The sequence below is a fragment of the Odocoileus virginianus genome, chromosome 4 (assembly GCF_023699985.2).
Source record: "Odocoileus virginianus isolate 20LAN1187 ecotype Illinois chromosome 4, Ovbor_1.2, whole genome shotgun sequence".
Classification (NCBI taxonomy): Eukaryota; Metazoa; Chordata; class Mammalia; order Artiodactyla; family Cervidae; genus Odocoileus; species Odocoileus virginianus.
This window is the reverse complement of record NC_069677.1, coordinates 90,076,034-90,098,946: the sequence shown is the minus strand read 5'-3', so window position 1 is coordinate 90,098,946 and position 22,913 is coordinate 90,076,034. Positions and strand designations below refer to the sequence as shown.

Here is a 22,913-nt window from a genome sequence, read left to right as displayed (position 1 = left end):
GTGTTGTTCCCTAGGTGGACCCCGCAAATGGGCAGCGTTATTCTTTGCAAAGGATTATCAGCTTTCATTTGTGTATGTGTGTGTGTTTGTGTGTGTGTTGAAATTCCCTACTTTGTATTTCACCCCCAAGGAAATTCTCCTGTGGAAGCCTTCAAGTTTTATGGAGTAACTCCCAAATTCCTCAGATTTGGAGAAATTTTTGTAATAGACCTTATCTGTAAAGGTGAATGAGAAGAAATTAGGTTAATCGCAGACTCTGGTTAAGAGAACGTGATCATATCGTGTCTTATAAAATTTTGAGAAGGCAGAGTACAGGGAATCAGAATATCCATTTAAATACTTCTTTAATTTGGAGAGGTCTTTGTCTCGGGACACTTTATAAGCACCCTTTCAGTGTGGTTTAATTATGTCAGGTTAACAGGGATCTTTATCATGGATAACAAGTAATATCCATGATAACAACTAGTAGCAACTAATTATTAGATAACAACTTATAACGATTAACATTCAGACAGTTGTTTCTAGATGCCTCAGTTCAGTTCAATTCAGTTGCTCAGTCGTGTCCGACTCTTTGCAACCCCATGAATCACAGCATGCCAGGCCTCCCTGTCCATCACCAACTCCCAGAGTTTACTCAAACTCATGTCCATCAAGTTGGTGATGCCATCCAACCATATCATCCTCTGTCGTCCCCTTCTCCTCCTGCCCCCAATCCCTCCCAGCATCAGGGTCTTTTCCAATGAGTCAGCTCTTCGCATCAGGTGGCCAAAGTATTGGAGTTTCAGCTTCAGCATCAGTCCTTCCAATGAACACCCAGGAGTGATCTCCTTTAGGACAGACTGGTTGAATCTCCCTGCAGTTCAAGGGACTCTAAAGAGTCTTCTCCAACACCACAGTTCAAAAGCATCAATTCTTCAGTGCTCAGCTTTCTTCACAGTCCAACTCTCACATCCATACATGACCACTGGAAAAACCATAGCCTTGACTAGATGGACCTTTGTTGGCAAAGTAATGTCTCTGCTTTTTAATATGCTATCTAGGTTGGTCATAATTTTCCTTCCAAGGAGTAAGTGTCTTTTAATTTCGTGACTGCAGTCACCATCTGCAGTGATTTTGGAGCCCCCCAAAATAAAGTCTGACATTGTTTCCACTGTTTCCCCATCTATTTCCCATGAAGTGATGGGACCAGATGCCATGATCTTAGTTTTCTGAATGTTGAGCTTTAAGCCTACTTTTTCACTTTCCTCTTTCACTTTCATCAAGAGGCTTTTTAGTTCCTCTTCACTCTCTGCCATAAGGGTGGTGTCATCTGCATATCTGAGGTTATTGATATTTTTCCCGGCAATCTTGATTCCAGCTTGTGCACTTATTGCTGAAGCCTGGCTTGGAGAATTTTGAGCATTACTTCGCCAGCGTGTGAGATGAGTGCAGTTGTGCTGCAGTTTGGATATTCTTTGGCACTGCCTTTCTTTGGGATTGAAATGAAAACTGACCTTTTCCAGTCCCGTGGCCACTGCTGAGTCTTCCAAATTTGCTGGCATAATGAGTGCAGCACTTTCACAGCATCATCTTTCAGGATTTACAATAGCTCAACTGGAATTCTATCACCTCCGCTAGCTTTGTCTGTAGTGAAGCTTTCTAAGGCCCACTTGATTTCACATTCCAGGATGTCTGGCTCTAGGGAGTGATCACACCATCGTGGTTATCTGGGTCGTAAAGATCTTTTTTGTACAGTTCTCCTGTGTATTCTTGCCACCTCAGTTCAGTTCAGTCGCTCAGTCGTGTCCGACTCTTTGCGACCCCATGAATCGCAGCACTCTTGCCGCCTAGGGCCTCACAGTTGTTAACGTATTTAATCCTCACCATGCCAGTGGATTCTGCAGCCCTCCCCCACTTTACGATTGAGATCCCTGAGGTTAAACAGCTTCCTTGAGCCCCCTCAACTAAGAAGTTGGGCCCTGGGACCTGAATCCAGGCGGTCTGGCTCCAGAGCCTCGCCCAACGCCTGTGCTGTGCTTTCAGAAAGATGGACTTGGCAGCGATGGGCAGGTGCTCCCAAGCCCGCTCTCCCTCCTTTCCCAGACGGCAGGCATCCTCGCTGCTCCTGAAGGCTGAGAGTCGTGTTTCTCGTGCACCTGTTGGGGCAGGGCCCTGGGGCAGCCGTTATCAGGACGAGGCAGCGGCTGCCCTCGAGAGGTTGGCGCTCCCGTGGGAAGACGGGGCAGTCCCAGGAGCGTCGGGGCTCAGCCCCGGACAAATCCATCCCGCTGCTCACCCTGCTGCCCTTGGCTGGAGTTAGCACAGCCAGAACAGACTCCCACCTCCTTTGGCTCCATCCAGCATGGGAGGTGCCGCTGCAAGATGCTGAGAGTGCACGCCCTGGAGGCGTCTTGGATGCCCCGTCTCCAGACCCACGAGAAGTCCCACTGGCTGCCTCCCAGACATATCCAGAGTTTGACTGCTCCTCACCCCTGGTCACCACCGGGTCTCCCCCTTCCCAGGGTCAGAGGGGTCCTGCCTTCCCCTGGGCTCAGAACCCTCCGCTGGTTCCCACCTGCCTTGAGGCAGCCGGGGGCGTCTTGCCCACGACCGCCAGCTCGCGCCTCCGGAGTCCACTGCCGCCCAAGCCCCGCCCTCCTCCTGGTCTGTCCCTGAAGCCCCAGCCTGTTTGCACGTGAGGCCGCCCTGAAAGCTGCGTCCGCCCACTGCTCCCCGGGGCTCCCCTTCCTCGAGTTCTGCTCATTGTCACCTTCTGCGGGAGGCCTGCCCTCATCACCTTGTTTAAAAAAAAAAAAAAATCCCTGCTTTCCTTGTCTTTATGTGACATTCTTTCAAGCTTGAACTTCATTATTTTTATGCATCTGACGTCTGTTTCTCTGCTCCTGAAAGTAAGGTCCATAAGGCTGGCGTGGTTCTTATTTGGTTTTTTTGTCCCTGTTTCCGCTCGGTATCCCCAGCGTTAGGAACCGCGTATTGGGTTGTACCGTTAGTCGCTGAGTCGTGAGTCGTGTCTGACTCTTTGCGACCCCACGGACTATAGTCCACCAGGCTCCTCTGTCCATGGGATTCTCCAGGCCGGAATACTGGACTGGGTTGCCATTCCCTTCTCCAGAGGATCTTCCCGACCCAGGATCAAGCCGGGTCTCCTGCATTGCAGGCAGATTCTTTACCATCTGAGCTACAGGGATAGTGCCTTGCATGTAATAAGTGCTCAGTGAAGAAGGGCGTGATGGTTATTTTATGTATCAAGTTGGCTACACAGTGCTCCCCGGTTTTTGGTCAAGTAGCAGTCTGGGTGTTGCCCTGCAGTATTTTTTAAAGATGTGATTGACATTTGAATCAGTAAAAGCAGACCAGTCTCCACAGTATGAATGGGCATCGTCCGGCCAGTTCAGGGACTTAAAAGACCGAGATCTCCGAGGACGGGCCTTGAGCCTCTGGGGCTCAGGGCTGCTCCATCCCCTCTTCCTGGGTCTTTGGCCTCCTGGTCCACTCTGTAGGTTTCAGACTTGCCAGCCTCCAAGTCCAAAGACAAGTCCGCTAAAACAACTCTGCCCCCACTTCTGTCTGTAGATGTCTATATATGGAAACACATGTACACACACAAGAAACCCAGGAGGAAGAGCTGGCTTTGGGGGCAGGACGTTGAGCTCTGTTGGGGGCATATCCTTCTGGAAGTGCCGGGAAAGAAAGTTCTAGGGGGAGATGTTGGGATGGATAGGTGGGCCTGTGAGCTGGAGTTGAAAAGCAGTCAGATTGAGAGGGGGTCTGACAGCTAAGGGGAGAGGAGATAGTTAGGGAACTTTCTCGAGCGACACGTCCAGTCCTATATTGGAGGGCTCCAGACTCTGTGCTGAGAACTGCAGCAAGCTTGTTGGGTGTCTTTCACTGCCAGCCGGAGGTGGTTCACAGTACCAGCATCAAAGGGCACCGCTTCCTTTTGATGATGTCGTCTCTTTGCGAAGCTGGATTTGGGGTGGTTGCTACAATCGTTGCGGAACAGGAGATGGCGGGGGGTGGGGCTGGCTAGTGTGTCTGAGGTTTGAGAAGTTGCCCAGTGCACATGTCCCAGAAGTAAGCAGTAATGGTGACCGAAAGATGCAGAGAAGGATTTTTTTCTTTCAGTTTATGTAGTTTGTTCTTTCCAAAGACTGCTAAGTTGTTTGGACGTAATTATCAATTTGTTTGGACCCAACTACTTAATCAAATGTTGAAGCCTGGGGGTGCTGTGAAAAAACATACATGGACACTGGGGGTCGTACACACCATGACCTGAAAAGCGTCAGGGCCTTTGCCCTGTATTGTTCTGGGTATTATATGTAACATGCTCAGGCGTGAGGAGCAGGGACTGCAAGATACGGGAAAAAGGGACTGGCATGAAGGCTGCACCCCAAAAGTATTTCTGCAAAAATAAGAGCTGAGAGCAAATAAAATGCAAGCATTTGTTAAATCACGATAGTGGGTGCAGAGATGTCTCATTTTTTCATCCTGATCCGTGTGTTTGCAGGGGTTAATAGTGAAAGCAGTTTGAAGAGAGAGAAGGACAGAAGACCAGGGTAGAAATTTGGGGTGCACTTGTGCGGGAGGAAAGCAGACAGGCTGGAGAGGTAGGACATGAGGTCCCAAGAGGTTCGGAAGAAACGGGGGTGAAACCAAGGAGGTCTGCAAGACCCCCTCCTCTAGACTGTGGTCCCCAGCCCCCAGCTATGCGCTTCAGACTCAGGGCCCGGGCGTCTGGACCTCGCAACAGCTGTCGGTGATCCGGTGGGCAGCCGAGATGGAGAGCCACCTCCGAGGTCCAGGCTCTCTGGAGCTTTCCTGTGGTTTAGACGTTGCTGAACCACACGTGGCAGTGTGGATTCGGACGGGCGGGCCTGGGTGGGCCGTTACCACGGGTGGCGGCGCTGCTGGTCTGAGGATCGCACTTTGAGTGGCGGCCTCTTGGGAGGGGGGCTGTTTTCAGCTAAGGGTGGCTGTGATGGACGCTTGTTGGAGAGCAGAAAGGAAGTCTGGATCCGTCTCCGCCGGGTGTTTTCTTTTGATAAATACCCCTCTTATCTTTCTTTCTTTTTTTTTTTCATCTTTTTCTTCCCCCTTATCTTTTGCCGTGTAACATTTTACCCCCTAACTTGGCAACTGGAAACAGCAGTGAACGTTTCTCGTTTCTCGGGGCTCCTGTGAGTCAGGAATCCAGAGGCAGCTGAGCTGGGTGGTTCTGACCGGGGGCCTCTCCTGAGGTTCTGGCCAGGACGCCGGCTGGCCCGAAGGCTGCTGAGCGATGCTGGCACTTGGGTATTGGGTTTGTCGTGGCTGTTGGGTGGTGGCCTCAGTGCCCGCCTGGGGGCTTCTCCATGCGGTTAATAGCGTGTCTTCCCAATACGGCGGGGCTTCCCCGGGGGCTCAGTGGTAAAGAACTCACCTCCACTGCAGGAGATGTGGGTTCGATCCCTGGGTGGGGAAGATGCCCTGGAGGAGGACATGGCACCCCACTCCAGTACTCTTGCCTGGATGTCCCGTGGACAGAGGAGCCTGGCGGGCTACAGTCCGTGGGGTTGCAGAGTCGGACGTGACTCGGCAGCTGAGCGCAAGCACCCGGGATGGCAGCGGGCTTCCCCCAGGCACGCGCGCCCTTCTGCTGCATCCCGCCGGCCGTGCCGGCCAGCCCCGTTGAGTGAGGGAGTGTCCCCTGGTGAGCAGGAGGACTACTGAGGCCCATCTTGGAGGCTGGCTGTGATGCACCTTGATGTCTTCAACTAGAACAGGAATGCCCGTCCAGCACGGAAAACTTGAAAAATATGAAAAGCTATCACCTCAGACCCAGAGGAAAGTTCTGTGAATGCTGTGGTCCCTGTCCTGTCAGTTAAGGAAAAAAAAAACAAACAACACATGGATTTTCATATGCAGATGCACACATAGACACTTAAAAACATCACCATAAAATAGTCCCTTTCAAACAGATTGTTCTTTTCCTTGGCATCAAGTCAGGCACACTTGTCAGTGGGTCCGTTTCAGTTATGCTTGGGTTTCTCTCATAGACAGTTTGTAGGATATCAAGATTTGACACCATCCAAGTAGCTGGTTGGGTTTTCAAATTTTCATACATTTTTGAGTGAAGAGAAATGTTCTCATCATGTAAAAACTTCTTAATTTGGATCATCAGTTCTTGCTTTGGGTGCCTGAATGATGTAATAAACACGCTCGAGTCTTCAAATATAGGATTTGAGTGAAGAAATAAAGAATGAGTTTGCCAGCTGATCCGGCATCATTGCATATAATTGCACCATCTCTGGTCGCTTGTCATGAGCTGTTGGCAGTTGTTAAAATTAGTTTTACAGTCTGCCTCAGATTAGCAGCAAATGTGGTAAATGAGAGCTCACTCTTAATGAAACTAATTTGTATTTGAAAATATAACTACATTTATTGCCCCCATTATTGAAATACATGCATGCTAGTTGGTAGTAAAAATGAACTTTAAACTGAGGTTTTTTGTTTTTTTTTTTAATCCCAGCTGAAAAATAATCTTTTCGGAAGGTGATCCTTTTCGAAGTGATTTTCCAGTGTTGTATGGGCATCTGGGCTTCTCTGATAGCTCAGTTGGTAAAGAATCCGCCTGCAGTTTAGGAGACCCTGGTTCGATCCCTGAGTTGGGAAGATCCCCTGGAGAAGGGAAAGGCTACCCACTCCAGTACTCTGGCCTAGAAAATTCCATGGACTGTATCATCTATGGGGTCTCCAAGAGTCGGACACAACTGAGCAGCTTTCATGGGCATCTGGGGAGACATTTAAAAAACAAATTAGAATACTTCAAAAATAAAAATTTCAAACATTTGAAATGACACAGTGGAACTTCTGGGGCGGTTCCGCGGTTGAGACTTCACCTTCCAGTGAGGTCAGTGCAAGTTCAGTCCCTAGTTGGGAAGCTGGGATCCTGCATGACTTGTCACCAAGAAGCCAGGGCATAGAAATGGAATCAGTGTTGTAGCAAATTTGATGAGGGCTTTGGAAGTGGTTCACATTAAAAAAAAAAAAACTCAACAAATAAAGGAGTAAAATGGCACAGGATATTGTGTCCTGTTGCTGATGCGTTTTTTCTGGAAGCAGGTCTCTGGGGATGTGCCATCTGTTTGATTTCACAGTGGTTTTCTCTGAAAGCCCTGCACCCCAGCCAGACTTCTAGAACAACCAGCCTCCCTATATCATGTGTATCCCTTCATTTTCTGTCTCCTCCTTTACCTCTGGTCCCCTTGAGCCTATGACCTGATCTTCCCATTTTTATGTTTCCTAATTCATGGCAGGACTCAAAGTGGGTTATAATAAGTTTGCATTCAATGAATGAATGGGTGAACTTGGAACATAAATTCTCTCCCTCATGGAGCTGACAATTCCTGGATGAAGCTGGTCCCCATAAACACCAAAGACACACTTCTTTCTGGGCTTGATTCAGAAAGAGTCGCTTTTCCAGAATGTCACCAGTTGGAGAGTCTTTGCTTCTGGGTCATTCGCAGTGTCTAACGTCCTGTCCTTGCAGTTGGGTCTCAGAACCCCCAGTGATTATCTTACTCTCCTTGCCAGTCAGCATCCAGTTCCTAATGACGCTCAGCCAGTTTCTAGTAGAGAACTGGAAGGATATTTTGTCTCTTTCCTCGCTGTATAACCATAGGAGTGGGGAAAGGCTTCCTCTTTCTTCTGCCTTTGAAGACCTCTTGGATGGGCTTTCTTGGTGCCATTAGAATGGTATCATCTGCATACATGAGGTTGTTGATATTTCTCCCAGCAATCTTGATTCCAGCTTGTGATTCATCCAGCCCAGCATCTCACATGATGTACTCTGCGTAGAAGTTAAATAAGCAGGGTGACAATATACAGCTTTGACATACTCCTTTCCCAGCTGTGAACCAGTCCATTGTCCCATGTCTAGTTCTAACTTCTGCTTCTTGACCCACATACAGGTAAGGTGGTTTGGTACTCCCATCTCTTTAGTAATTTTCCATAGTTGATTATTACCTACACAGCCAAAGGCTTTAGCATAGTCAGTGAAGCAGAAGTAGATGTTTTTCTGGAACTCTCTTGCATTCTGCATGATCCACTGAATGTTGTCAATTTGATCTCTGGTTCCTCTGTCTCTTCAAAACCCAGCTTGTGCATCTAGAGGTTCTCTGTTCACGTGCTGTCAAAGCCTAGCTTGAAGGATTTTGAGTGTTACCTTGCTAGTGTGTGAGGCCTTCCCTGGTGGCTCAGCTGGTAAAGAATCCACCTGCAATGCAAGAGACCTGGGTTTGATCCCTGGGTTGGGAAGATACCTTAGAGGAGGGCATGGCAACCCACTCTAGTATTCTTGTCTGGAAAATCCCCATGGACAGAGGAGCCTGGTGGGCTACAGTCCCTGGGATTGCACAGAGTTTGACATGACTGAAGTGACTGAGCAGCGTGTGAAATGAGCGCAAATTTTACAGTAGTTGGAACATTCTTTGGGATTGCCTTTCTTTGGGATTGGAATGAAAACCGACCTTTTACAGTCCTATGGCCACTGCTGAGTTTTCCAAATGTGCTGGTATATTGAGTGCAACATTTTAACAGCATCATCTTTTAGGATTTGAAATAGCTCAGCTGGAATTCCATCACCTCCACTAGCTTTGTTTGTAGCAATGCTTCCCAAGGCCCGCTTTGCTTCACATCCCAGGGTGTCTAGCTGTAGGTGAGTGACCACACCATCACACAAGAAGGCAAAATGGTTGTCTGAGGAGGCTTTACACATAGCTGGGGAAAGAAGAGAAAGGGAAGGCAAAAGAGGAAGGGGATGGTATACCCAACTGAATGCAAAGTTTCAGAGAATAACAAGGAGAGATAAGAAGGCCTTCTTAAATGAAAAAGAAATAGAGGAAAACAACAGAATGGGAAAGACTGGAGATCTCTTCAAGAAAAGTGGAGGTATCAAGGGAACATTTCATGCAAGGATGGGTGTGATAAAGGACAGAAACTGTAAGGACCTAAAAGAAGCAGAAGAGATTAAGAAGAGGTGGCAGGGATACACAGAGGGACTAAACAAAACAGGCCTCGATGACCTGGGTACCCACGATGGTGTGGTCACTCACCTAGATGTCACCCTAGAGAAATGGAAGCTTCTGTCCACAGAAGAACTTCTCCATGCATGTCTGCAGCCACTTTGTTTGGCATCGACCCAGACTGGAGAGACTCTAGATATCCTCCTGGCATGAGTGACTGAAGCAGGCTTGTGACTGCAGACCAGTGCTCGGCCCTGGAGGCGGCTGGCCAGGATCGTTTGGCCCAGACTCATGTATAGGTTACCTCCGGCCTGGCGCATCATACCCAAACGGAGAGGCCTGAGACAGCCACGGTGGCATGTTTTGCCCAGGAACCTGCTGATCTGACAGGCCTTGGGGGAAACAGCTCACTTCTGCTAGTGGTTTCAGCAGCTTGACTGAGGCAGAGGCTTGCCTTCCAGGGTGGCTCCCTGGCCTGCAATTTGGCGCTGGCTATGGGTTCCTCCCCAGGTGGGCCTTTCTTCGAGGCTGCTTGAGCTTCCTCCTGGCATGGTGACTGGGTTCCAAGAGCAAGTTTCCCGAGAGTCGGGCAACGGATGCTCCCAGTTTCTTACAATTCAGGTCCAGAAGCTGGTACTGCATCATTTGATACTTTCTATGGCAAGCAGACTGCAAGGAGAGCCAACCAGTCTATCCCAAAGGAAATCAGTCCTGAGTGTCCATTGGAAGGACTGATGCTGAGGCTCCAATACTTTGGCCTCCTGATACAAACAGTTGACTCATTGGGAAAGACCCTGATGCTGGGAAAGATTGAAGGCAGGAGGAGAAGAGGACGTCAGAGGAGGAGATGGCTGGATGGCATCACCAATTCAATGGACATGAACTTGGGCAAACTCCAGGAGATGGTGAGGGACAGGGAATCTGGGTGTGCTGCAGTCCATGGGGTCCCAAAGAGTTGGACTTGACTTGGCGCCTGTACAACAACAACAAATGGCAAGCTGACTGCAAGGAGATCCAACCAGTCCATCCTAAAGGAAAGCAACCCTGAATGTTCACTGAAACGAATGATGCTGAAGCTTCAGTACTTTGGCCACCGGATGCAAAGAACCAACTCATTGGAAAAGAGACTCATGCTGGGAAAGATTGAAGGCAGGAGGAGAAGGGGATGACAGAGGATGAGATGGTTGGATGGCATCACGGACTGAATGGACGTGAATCTGAGCAAACTCCAAGAGGTAATGATGGACAGGGAAGCCTGGTGTGCTGCAGTCTGTGGGGTCACAAAGAGTCGGACACGACTGGGCGACTGACGGACAGCACCAGTGGCCAGCAGTCACGAGCCTGGATTCAGGGGAGGTGACGGAAGCCCCATCTCTCGATGGCAGGAATGTTGGAAGGGCCAGATGTGAAAAGAGTCACCCCATTTACCTTCTGTCCTGCCGGAGACCTTGAGCCCCGAGGGAGACAGGCTTTGGCCGAGACCCTTGCGTGCAGCCCCGCGGACCCCGTCCGCCCGAATCCGGCAGGGCTCTGCCCTTCTCCTCCGTCCTCCCACAGCCTCACTGCCCCGCGAGGCCCAGAGCCAGCCTTGGCCCAGCCCCCCGTGGGGTTCTAGTGCGAGGGGACCCCGCATGGTAAACAGTGAAATCTACCAAACGTGGATGATCACGTAAGGTGCTGCCACGTCTTAGTTCTCTTTCTTTCCGTAAGCTGGGTTTCGTGACTTGCTTCAGCACAGCAGGGACTGTAGTGGCCACTTGTGGGGCGCTGTCCAAGCCTTTCCTATTTTGACAGGGGTCGGGTGAGTGACGCAGGAAGGAGCTGGGAGGAAAGCAGCCGCGCCAGGAGCCGGCACGGAAGGGCTCTAACACGACCGCGGCAGAGGAGCAAATTCACACTGCGCACTTTTGATGGCGGAGGCTCGGCGGGGCCTCCCTTCCCAGAGAGAACTGTGCTTTAGAAGCAGTTGCTTAACTGGGGCTGCCTGTGCCCCCAAAGAAACGAATGCCTAGGATTTGCAACCTCGAGGATTCACTGAAGCTACAGTTCTGCTCCTGGCTGGTCCAGTGTCTGATCACATAGGCGCTTCGCTTGCCCAGAGGCTCATTGCATCCTGTGAGTCCAGCACAATGCCCTTCCAGGGGGGACTTGGGGGCTTAAGTTTGGACGGTGTGATTGAAGCTGAAAATTCACAGCTTGTGAAATGGGACTTTTTCTAATAGTTTCTGGCACCCCCCTCCCCTCAATGTCAGATTTGTCTATCTTGACTCATCCTGATAATCCCCTCCTCCTTTTTTTTCCTGCTGTCAGGAACCTGTCCTGGAGAAAAGAAATTAAATCATACTGAAGTGTTAGGGTCTACCAGGAGCTTGGTTTGATGTCCTTCCCAGGGAGAACGTGATGGTGGTTTCAGAGGCTGCTGAGGCAGAGTGTTCTCAAAGGAAGGAATCTCTAGTGCTAGAATTTACCTAGTAGGATAGCAAGAATGGAAAGACTTTTGAGGAAAGGTTTCTTTGTCTCTTGCCCACGTGTTAAGTCGCTTCAGTCGTGTCTGACTCTTTGCAACCCTGTGGATCATAGCTCACCAGGCTCCTCTGTCCATGGGATTCTCCAGGCAAGAAAACTGGCGTGGGCTGCCATGTCCTCCTCCATGGATTCTTCCCGACCCAGGGATCGAACCCACGTCTCTTACGTCTTTCCATTGGCAGGCAGGTTATTACCATTAGCACCAGTTGGGAAGCGCCTTTGTGTTTTTTGTTTTTTTACTTTTTTGGAGGCCCCCAAACATTCAGGCCTTTCTTTGTAGGGAGGAAGGTGAGTGAGTGACTGGTAAGCCTTCGGGTGTTTCCAACTCTGTTCTGGGGGTGAAAGTGCTTATCTGCCCAGCTTACCTGTTCCCCAACACTTAGGGGCCTCCCTGTCCACTTCTGCGTTGCCCCAGCAGATGCCCATCGACTTGCTTTCTAGCAGTTAAATATACAGCCTCGGTGCATATCAGCTATTCTATCAGCAGCACTGCAGAGTATTTTACAAGTAATCAGTTCATGCAGATGGCACATAAATCATGTCTGCTCTGGCCCTTTGGACACTAATGTTCCCTTATTAAGGCATAAGTAAGCCTTCCTGTTCTCATCCATCCTCCCAGACTTTTTTTAATTACTGACAAGTATCGCCTGCTGGTTGCTTTGCCAGCCCCATCGTCCCTCCCCGGCTAAGTTGCTTTTGTGAGGTTCGTCTTGTTTTTCTGGAGCTGCCCAAGTTGCCGTAGGAAGCTGAGTACCTTGCGAATGGCCTGAGCCCAGGGAGACCCTTATCTCTGAGAGGAAGCGGCTGCCACATTTGTGTTTGTGATAGTCGTGACCAGTTCGTGTTTTTGTGAAACGTGTCCTGATGACAGCAGTGGTGCTCCAGGGAGGAGGGACAGATTGGCCAGGCTTGGTCACCACGGGTACTGAAGTCCCCGCTGAAGTCTGGGGAGTGGGCGCAGAGCCGTTTTGTGGTTGCTGTTCTGCCTAAAGAAACAGAACGGTCACTGTTTTTCAGCCCCCGGGAGACTGGATGCCCAGTCCATCCTCGTATGCGCTCCATTTCAGCATCTCCTCCTTTTGCATCCAAACCATGGCCGTGGATCTTTGCTGTGACACACGTGGGTTTCTGCTTCCAGATTCTCCTGCCCTGCCGTTCGTGTTCAGCCAGTTTTCATTTTGGTCTGAAATGACTCGCAGAGTCTGGAAGAACCCCTGGGTTCTTGTGGTTTGGTCTCAGAGAGAATAAATGACTTTTAGACAAGGTCTGTAAAAATGCCACCGTCTACCTTGAGAGACGTTTTCTGAATGTGAAATCTGTCTAAATAGTTACCGTTGAAGGTGGAAAGGACTTTGGAAATTGTAACAACTTATCCCCTTTTAGAGACCGCCGCGAAGTGACGGACCATCCTGTCTCTTTTTCAGATGGGCCGACACCGTCACGCAGGGTGTTGCTTTTTAGATCTCCTTTTTTAAGATCACGCATACAGAGTATAGCGGGACTGAGGCACTCCACGGCGTTGTTTTCCTCAGATAGGGGAGAGAAATGATATAAAACAGGCATGTTTGGGGTGTCAGTTCAGAACCCCAGGCTTACCAGCCAGAGAAGCCAGCCTGAGCAGAGAGCCTCCGGGGTGCAGGTCATGGATTTCAGCCAGCCTGGGGTCCTTTATGCCGGCTTCCGCGACGTGATGGTCTTGCACACTACGGTGTGTAAGGACAGCATCTCAGAACAAAGATCATTCTCTTTCTCCCTTTCTGCCGGCAGCTGCTGAGATGGGGTGCGGGTTGAACAAGCTGGAGAAACGTGATGACCGACGGCCTGGAAATATCTACTCGACATTGAAGAGGCCCCAGGTGGAGACCAAGATAGATGTGTCCTACGAGTACCGCTTCCTGGATTTCACCACACTGAGTGCCGGTGAGCCCGGGCGCTCGGCCCTGGCGGGCTCTGGGGGCCTGGGGACAGGCTTGGGGGCCGGGGGGGGGGGTCTTGGGGGGACAGGCTGAGGGGCTTGGGGGGGCCTGGGGGGATGGGCTGGGGGTGGGAGTCTGGGGGCCAGGGTGGGGGCCGACTGACAGGGGGTTTTGTCAAGAAGGGACTACTCTTAGGAAGCCAGAGGTCTAGGTGAAATCTCTCACTTTCTGCAAACTAGCAACTGATTTAAATAGTAACGAATTAAAACCAGGTGAGCCAGCTGGTACCCGGGGCAGCGTTGAATGGCCCTACCAAGGGTCTACCCGCTCGCAGAGCGTTTTCACGGCAGGCCGGGCGAGGGAGGCGGCGGCCGTGTCTGCTCGTGGCCGTCTGTCCGTCCTCCCAGCTCCCCCCGCCCCTTGTCCATCACGCTTGGCCCTGCGTCCCAGAGGCCCCGGGGAGACTGATGAGTGAGGCTCAGCGTTCCCATCTGGAGCATTTGCCGAGCACCAGCTGAATGTGGAGACGCGGGTGGTGCTGTGGGGAAATCGCGTGGCCCTTCCTGGTGTCTCGTCCCCACGGAGGAACTCGACAGGCGTGCCCGCGAGGTGGAAGCATGTAAATTAGGCTTTTGGAAGAGGGACCAGGGCTTTCTTCCTTGTGTGCGGTGGGGGGTGTCCCTTGAAGTGGGGAACCCCCAGAGGGCACTTTCTGACACGGGCCTCTGAAGACTGACTTTCTCCTCCCTGTGACCATGATAAGAGAGGAGAATTTGTGGCTAGAGCCCTCCTAGGGGCAGGTTTGAGTCCTGGCTCCACTGTGGACCTGCGTCTGAGCAGCGGGGGCTGGCAGGGCAGCCCTGGGGGGCAGCAGGGGGCACGCGTCTGGCCCCAGGTGGGCGGCTGGCCCCACTGCCCACTCCCCTCCTCCCCGCCGCTGCCTGACCACCTCCATCCGAGGCTAACGCCGCTCCCTGAGCCCCGAGCGGGGTGGGCGGCGGGCGGCTGGGCCTCTCTAGGGCCGTCCTAAGCACCCCTCACAGCCCCCCAAACCGACCCCTGGCTGTTCCCCAGCCCACTGCTTCCTGCCAGCGCCTCTGATGAATACAGCCGCCCCCGTCCTCAGTGGCCAGACCCGACACCTCACTCACTGCGAACCACGCCTTCCCTTCCTCAGTTTCCAAGCCTCTTAAAGCGTCTTCCGAAAATGCTTGTGATGTCGCTGACGCAACGTGAACAAATCTGAACCCGAAAGCGTTCGGAGTATTTCATCAACCAGTATTTGCTCAGTGAGCACTTGAGCGCTTTCGACGTGCTGAGCCTGGTAGAGGGGTGAAGGAAAGGCCAGGGTGTGTGCAGGAGAAAAGACCAGAAGGAAACATAGCAAGGTGTTAAATGCAGATCGTTAGGGTGCTGAGACGAGGGGGCAGTTCTTATCCTCTTTTTCATAGTTTTGTGCATCGTGGTTTTATTCCTTTCATCACCAAGAGGAGTGACGTTTTGCTTTTCATGGTGATCACTTCCAGGAACATACCAGGTGCCTCCCCACCCCCGACCCCTGCACCCCCTGATTCTTGGCTCATCGCCTGAACTACCTTCCCGACCTGCTGGCCTGTTTTCAGGCCGCCCTGTGCCCCAGGCACAGCACCTACACGGCTGTCTGCGGTTGGATCACGTTTTGTTGTCTGATTATAAAGTGGGCATGTGTCCACTGAAAAAGTTAGGAAAACCCCAGAGCGACCTTTGCTGGTCTCCCTGCTTCTCTCCTTTCCCCCTGCCCTTGGATCACGTCCCTGCCGTGGCTCCCAGCCTCAGGGCACCAGCTTCCCTCCGCCTCATCCTCCCGCTGTGTGTCCTGCGTGTTCTGCTGCTTCGGCCTTGCTGTTTCTCAGCAACCCTCCCCCGCCCCGGCTTCCTCAGGGCCTTTGCACTGCCTGTTGTCTCTGCCTAAAAGTCCTCCCAGATACACTCTGGGCTCAAACCCTCAACCCCCTTCTCTGTGAAACCTCCCTGACCCCCTGTTTAAAATGTCTGCCTCCCCTGACTCCCCACCCCCTTCCTCTCTTGGTCATCCTCCTGGGGAACCCTGCCACCCACGTGCTCTACATTTCACTCGTTGTAATCCGTTTCCTTGCTTGTCGTCTGCCTTCCTTCATTAGCAAGTGGAATCCCTTCTAATGGGAGCGGGACTGCGTCTCTGTTTCTCTTCTGCTGTATTGTCAGTATTTAGAGCAGTGCCCGGCACATAGTAATCATGTTGAATGAATCCTCAGTGTATATTTTTGTGTTCTGCTTTTCTGTAGCTTACAGTGAGGCACCCGCTGTGGTCCCACGTATTCCTAAAATACGATTCAGTGACCCTAAGTGCTTGAATCAATCAAGGTGCCATAATTTATTTTGGGCTCCCCTTTATGGATGCTTAAGTTATTTTGGGCTTTGGGCTCTTATAAATAATGTTGTGATCAGCAGCATTGTACGTACATCTCCGTGTGCGTTTCTGACTATTTCCTCAGGAATGGCTGAGATGAGAGATGTGGGTGTTGGGACCCTTAGTAGATTGGCACCTTGCCCCCTGGGTGGGACCTGTGGGTGTGCAGCTCAAATCCTGCCACGCTGAGCCCTTTGGCTGGTTCCCTGGGTGATGACGGGGACTCCTGTTGCTGCTCAGACCGTGCGGGCCCCCTCCCTCGTCTCTGCAGGACCACATGCCGGGGCCCTCAGCCTTGCCTGGTGTCCCCCCCAGGACCCCCCTCCGGCTTCCGTATTCTAGTGCAGTCAGACCACCCTCTGCACAAGGCCTGCCCCGCCCCCCCTGTTGCCAACATCCCACCCTGAAGTCCTTCCTGAAATCCTTCCTTCCGGACACCTGTCCCGTCAGAATCACACTTTTCTGCATAGCGGTTGCTCGTCCCCACTGTCTTTATGATCCTTTTTTTCCATCGTATGTTAAACTCTTGTGTGTTTCCTTCAGGGCAGAGACTAAGCCTTGCCCACCTTTCTGTTCATTGTTCTGGTTTGCGCCTTCTGGCCGAGAACAGACAGTCATTCTGGATAGTTGGGCTCCAGGAAGCCTGCAGGGCCGGGCTTACATGTGCTGATGCCTTTCCAGGCCGCCTGTCAAGGTCCTTTTCCAGAAAGTCCCATGGGGTCGTCTGCCACTGCTCTGTAATGGACCCTTCTATGTGCCAGGTCCTACGATGGGGCCTTCGACCCCTGACCTCATGTTTTAAACCCTTTTCAACTTTGCTGACGTGTAACTTCAGCACACCACACTGCACGTCTTTAAAATGTCCAGACCCAGGAAACCGTCACCTCATCCAGACGTGGGGCGTCTTCATTGCCCCCCAAGTGTCCTCCTCCTCCTTTAGTCCAGCCCTCTGTCCCCTGACCATATGCTTTCTGTCACTGATTTCATTTTTCTAGAATTTTCTATAAACGAAATTGTGAAATTGGATTTTTCCACTGCATTTCCTTGTTTTGAGATCATTTATGTCGTCTGGTGTGCCAGTGGTCCATTCCTGTTCCGTCGCTGACTGATCTTCCAGCGTGTGGATTGACCACAGCGTATTTTTCTCTTCACCTGTTGATGGACATCTGGGTCATTTTCAGTTTGGCGCTCTTACGAATTAAGTTGCTATGAACAGTTGTCTTTGTGGGCTTCTGTGGTGGTTTTATAGCTACTGTAACCTAGGGAGGTGTATGGGTACACTTGTTTTTATTTTTTATTTTTGGCAGGAGAGGAAATGGACGTTCAGAGAGGTTAAGTACGTTTTCTAACGATGCGGTGCCGGGAAGTGATCAGGGCAGAAACTGAATGTGGGTCTCTTGGGCATCCTAGCTCTTGTGCCGTATAAGCTGCAAGGTCCCAGATGAACAGGCCTGAACGGCAGTCGGCACGTTCTTGCCGTAAAGCTTGTGTGGCCAAGCAGAGGTCTAAGCTGCTCCTCTTCTGTGTGGGGTTGCCATAGGAGGTTTTTGAGGAGCACTTGATGTGCTTATTTTTTCATAGAGAAGATGCTCGTCCGACTCACATATTCCAAGTTGGGGATAGGGTGTTGTCCACTTCCACCTGCTGCCTTAGGAAGGGGACCCCACACCCTTTAAACAACCGGAGAACACGCACTTTCAAGATCAGAGTCCACCCTGGTTTTTCTGCCCCTCACTCAGAGGCTGGTGCTTCTGTGGATGATTGTGGAACTTGCAACCTCACTTGTAGCGCTGATGGAGGCGAAAAGCAGCAGGAAACTCACCGCAAAGCACATATAGGCTGCCAAAAATCTCAGTTCTGGGTGATTTGATTGGGCCTTCAATTTTCAATTAACTCTGGTCACCGAGGGCTGAACCTGCCCTTGGACGGGTCTCCTCACAGGTGGAGGCCCATGAAGCATCACAATTCCTGCAACACAGTGCCTCGTTAACCCTTTTACGCGTGTGGCTTGCCAGCTTCTCGATGCCAGGCCACTGACACCACTCGAAAGCTACCTGTGGTAATCCGTGGTGTTTGTCACAGGAGCAGTTGGCACAGTCTGCGGCCCATAGGACGACAGTGATGCCTCAGGCATGACCCTCGCCTGACTGTCTGGCCCTGCGCTGTCCAGGACAGGAGCCGCCAGCCACGCGGCTGTTTGGTATAATAATTAACATTGAATGAAATAAATGTATGAATACAGATGAATGAAAGATACGAGAAAACATAATTAACATTGAATGAAATAAATGTATGAATACAGATGAATGAAAGATACGAGAAAACATGAACCGAAGTAAAAATCTGTTGCTCTGCCATCCCGGGCACCCGTCACATGCTCGGCAGACGCGTGTGGCTCGTGGCCACCATACTGGGCGTTGTAGGCAGAGGATGTGCCCACCAGAGTGGCCGGGCCCATGGGCACTGCTCTCCCGGTCGGTTTTCGAGGGGGGAAGACTCGATTCCAGGTCTGACTCTGCATCCCTAATCCGGTTAACATACCGTTGGTGTTATGAAGGCTTGCTCCTGGCTTCACTAGGGGCCGCAGGATGACAGTTCATCGATGTCACACACATTTACCGAGTGTGGACCAGACCCAGGTGTTCTGTCCGGAGCATGTGAGGGTGAACCGGACAGGAGGTGCCCAACCCGGGTCGCAGTCAGCTGGGCTGCTGCAGCAAAGTGCTCCAGGTGATGTTTATTTTTAATCGCGGATCTAGAGGCTGAAAGTCCACGATGGGGGGGGGCCCATAATGGGGCGTCCTGGTGGGAGCTGTCTTCCTGGCCTGTGGACCGCCGCCTTCCTGCCACGTCTTCACACCTGAGTGAGGCAGAGCGACCCCTTCCTGTCTCTTCTTAGAAGGACGTTGGTCTTATGGGAATAGAGTCCACGCTTTTGACCTCATTTCCTTAGTTACTTGTGTCCTGGCCGGCTCAGCCGTGTCTGATTCTTTGCAACCTCAAGGACTGTGGCTCACCAGGCTCCTCTGTCCATGGAGTTTTCCAGGCAAGAATACTGGAGTAGGTTGCCATTTGTTTTTCTCCAGGGGAACTTCCTGACCCAGGGATTGAACCCATGTCTCCCGTGGCCCATGCGTTAACAGGTGGATTCTTCACTGTTGAGCCGCCCGGGAAGCCCCAGTACATGTCACCTTAGTTACTGCCTTACCCTCAATGCTCTTGCCCTGGGAGCTGGGGCTTCAGCATTTGGATTTCAGAGGGACACCATTCAGTCCATACCACAGGTCTAGCCTACTGGTCTGTATTGCTTCAGCATCTTACAGATGAAGAACCACATGACTAGAGTGCTGGTGATGGAGGGGATGTGGTGAAAGGTTCCCTTGTTGGAGGATGTGTGTGTCAAGGAAGGCTTGAGGCCTGCAGGGGGATTAAGTTAGCCAGGTGGAGAATGCTGTGGTGCTGGAGAAGGCTCTTGAGAGTCCCTTGGACTGTAAGAAGATCAACCAGTCCATCCTAAAGGAAATCAATCCTGGGTGTTCATTGGAAGGACTGATGCTGAAGCTGAAACTCCAATACTTTGGCCACCTGATGTGAAGAACTGACTCATTTGAAAAGACCCTGATGCTGGGAAAGATTGAGGGCAGGAGGAGAAGGGGATGACAGAGGATGAGGTGGTTGGATGGTATCACCGACTCGATGGACATGAGTTTGAGTAAGCTCCGGGAGTTGGTGATGGACAGGGAGACCTGGTGTGCTGCGGTCCATGGGGTCACAAAGAGTTGGACATGACTGAGCGACTGAATAATAAGGTGGGGAATGAGGCTGGGAACAGGTGATCTTTTCAGACAAAGGGGACAGAGCATACAGACAACACCGCATATTTGAGAAGCTGTGGGTGGTTCAAGTTGATTGGCGTGTGGCCTTTTTGGGGCCAGATGACTGAAGGTCTTAGGTCTTGGACTGAGGAGTCTAGGCTCTCTCAAGAGTTCTCAAGGTTCTTAAGATGGGGCTTGGGTAGGTGACATCAGATTTATGTCCTGGAAAGCTGGCTCTGGGTTTAGAAAGAAGGGCTGGAAGGGGTAAAACCGGGGGAGAGGAGAACATCTTGAAGCATGAGGAGGGAGTGAAGGGGACCTCAGCGAATGGAGTGGCCGTCCGGACGGGAGGGCGGGTGGGTTGAGAGAAGGCAGCGGGTGGCCCCGGGGCCTGACTGGCCGGTGAGCGGGCGGGGGTAGGGGAGCGGAGGTGGCTCAGCTGGGCACCTGGACGTCTGGCATGGGGGCACAGCGCGATGCTCTGATTCTGCTTTAAAGCACTGACTTTTTAAAAAATTCGAATAGAGTTGCTTTACAATGCTGCGTTAGCTTCAGCTGTAGAGCCGCGTGAATCCGCCGTATTCTTACACATCTCCCTTCCTCTTGCGCCTCCCTCCCACCATCCCGCCCCCCGGGTCATCACAGAGGACTGAGCTGAGTCCCCTGTGCACACAGCGGCTGCCCACCAGCCGTCTATTTCACACATGACGGTGTGCACGTCAACGCAGCGTTTCCTTTTTTAAAAGCATTTTGTCTATTATTTATTTTGCGTGGGCTGGGTCTTTGTTGCAGCATGTGGGCGTCCCTGGTGATCTATTGGAGCAGACTCCATGCTCTCAACGCCGGGGGGCCCAGGTTCTAACTCTGATCGGGAACTCAGATCCTACATACCTCACCCGGGCCCATGCACCGCAACTCGAGACACCCGTGCTGCTCGGCATCTAAAGCGTTTTCAGATAATGCCCGCAAGGAGCCTGAGAGCCGGAGGGAAGGCCCTCTCTCTCTCTCTGTCTTCTTCAGACGAGGAGATTGCCTCGACAGGTAGTAGTACTAAGTGGGACCAGAATCCAGTATTCGAACTCCCTTCACATACGACCTTTATACTGCGTGAAAGAGGGCACTCAGACCTCTTGAATGATGGCTCAGTCTAAAAAAGAACTTCACTGGGGTCTAACTTACCTGCAGTAAAATGCACCCATGTGAGGTGCATGGCTTGCTGAGTTTTGGTAGCTGACACACCCTTGTGATTACCACCACATAATCACACCGCCCCCGAGGATTCCCTGCCCCGGACCACCACTGATTGGCCTTGGGTCACTGTAGATTCACTTGCTCCTTCTAGAATAGTATAGCACTGTCGTCATACAGCGTGCAGGCTTTGGTGTCTGACTTCCTTAACTCGGTGTGATGTTTCGGGGATTCATCCATGCCGTTGTACGAATCCAGAGCTCATTCCGTTCTGTTTCTGGGTAGTATTCCGTTGTTTGGATGTGCCTAGTGTTTTTAGTCATTTCCTGTTGAATACTTGGGCTGTTGCCACTTTGGGGCTAGTCTCAAATAAGCTGCTGTGAACGTTTGTGGACAAGCCTTGTGTGGACCTGTTTTCTTTCCTGTTGTGTAAATGTGAGGGGTGGGATTTCCGGGTGGTGTGGTAAATGTATCATTTACCTTTATGAGAAACTGCGCAACTGCTCTCCAGAGTAGCTGTACCATTTGACATTTCAAACGATACATGAGGGGTGGTGGGGCTTTCCCAGCTCAGTGGTAAAAATCCACCTGCCAGAGGGGGAGACGCAGGAGATGTGGGTTTGATCCTTGAGTCGGGAAGATCCCCTGGAGGAGGAAATGGCAGCCTGCTCCAGTATTCTTGCCTGGGAGATCTCATGGACGGAGGAGCCTGGCAGATACAGTCCATGGGGTTGCACAGAGTCGGACACGACTGAAGCGACTTAGCAGCAGCAGCAGCAGCAGATTCACTTTTTTACGTGTGATAATGACAGATGCTGTGTATTCAGTACCTGTGTGTGTGTGCCCAGTCTCATCCGACTCTTTGCAACCCCATGGACTGTAGCCCGCCAGGCTCCTCTGTCCAGGGGATTTTCCAGGCAAGAATCCTGGAGTGGGTTGCCATTTCCTCCTCCAGGGGGATCTTCCCGACCCTGAGATGGAACCAGTGTCTCCTGAATTGGCAGCCTGATCCTTTTACCTCTGTGCCACCTGGGAAGCCCAGTTAACACCTAGTGTGTGTTAATCAACTTTAAACTAAGTAACAACAGTCTTACAAGGTAGGTGAAGTTACCTCCAGGGTATAGGAGGACAAATTGAGGTCTCAAGCTTGGGGACGTTGCCCTAGGCCACCAAGCTGCTGGGTGTTTGTAGCCATTTCCATCGTCTTAATGAGCAGCAGAGCCTTCGCTTTGGTCTGCTTTTGGCTCCTGCATCGCCTGCACGCTGTGGTGAGTTTCGGCTGAACTGCAGGGCTTCACCCTGAAAACGCTGGGAAGCACCTCGTGCTACACCTCACGTCTTCTTCAAGCTCGTCTCCTGTTTCTCCGCTTAAATTCCTGCTTGTAAAACATTCCCATGGCACATGTTACAGTTTCTAGGATCAGTTCACATTGCCACATTTCTAAAATTCCCTTCTCTGTGGTTTTCCGGCCTCAAGAGGTCTTGAAGAGCTGACCTTTGGGGTTTTTTGCTTCAACATTTATGCTGACCAGGCTCATACTTGCGTTTTGACTGCCAGCATTTCAGCCTTAAGTCCTGTGGATAAATTTTGGGTGGTCATGAGAATAACACAGGGTCACATTCATTATTCAAAACATGTGTATTATGCAATGAATCATATAAGGGCCCAATTTTTATTTCACTTCCAGTCTGGGTAACCTTACCCTAAGCACGACGGCAGAAGCAGTTGATAATCATTGTCTCTTTAAGTTGTTCTTTTAATCTCTCCTCCCAACTGGGATAGAGATTCGCCTAAAAAGATGGATCACAGTTTACTTTAAAGTCTAAAAACTAACAGGTTAAAGTGTTTTGGGGCCAAGAGCCTGGGTACTGAGTGACTTGTCATAAATCTTGGTGCTGCTAGCCTGTCGGATTTCATGGGTTGTCAAGGGACGTGATAAGAAAATTCTAAAATGTCATCAAAATGATGTTAACCTCCAGAGAAAGACTCCAGGCCTTAAGAACGAATCATTTCACTAAAGGCATGGCTCTCTAACTT

The 22,913-nt window shown here is 51.2% G+C and overlaps 1 protein-coding gene across 6 annotated transcripts in view; it reads left to right on the top strand.

Moving 5' to 3' along the window:
• Nucleotides 1–22,913, top strand: part of RFTN1 (raftlin, lipid raft linker 1) — a 209,285-nt gene that overhangs the window by 5,494 nt on the left and 180,878 nt on the right. For 5 of the 6 annotated variants that reach the window (XR_011487442.1, XM_070467017.1, XM_070467015.1 and 2 more), the window contains exon 2: nucleotides 13,296–13,448. Coding sequence is in view for 5 of the 6 variants with exons in the window: in XM_070467017.1 (XP_070323118.1) it covers nucleotides 13,304–13,448 (145 nt within the window). In the remaining variant the exon portion in view is untranslated. Of the gene's footprint in view, nucleotides 1–11,052; nucleotides 11,118–13,295; nucleotides 13,449–22,913 lie in introns of those variants that run through there. The other variant, XM_070467020.1, reaches the window with a different exon arrangement.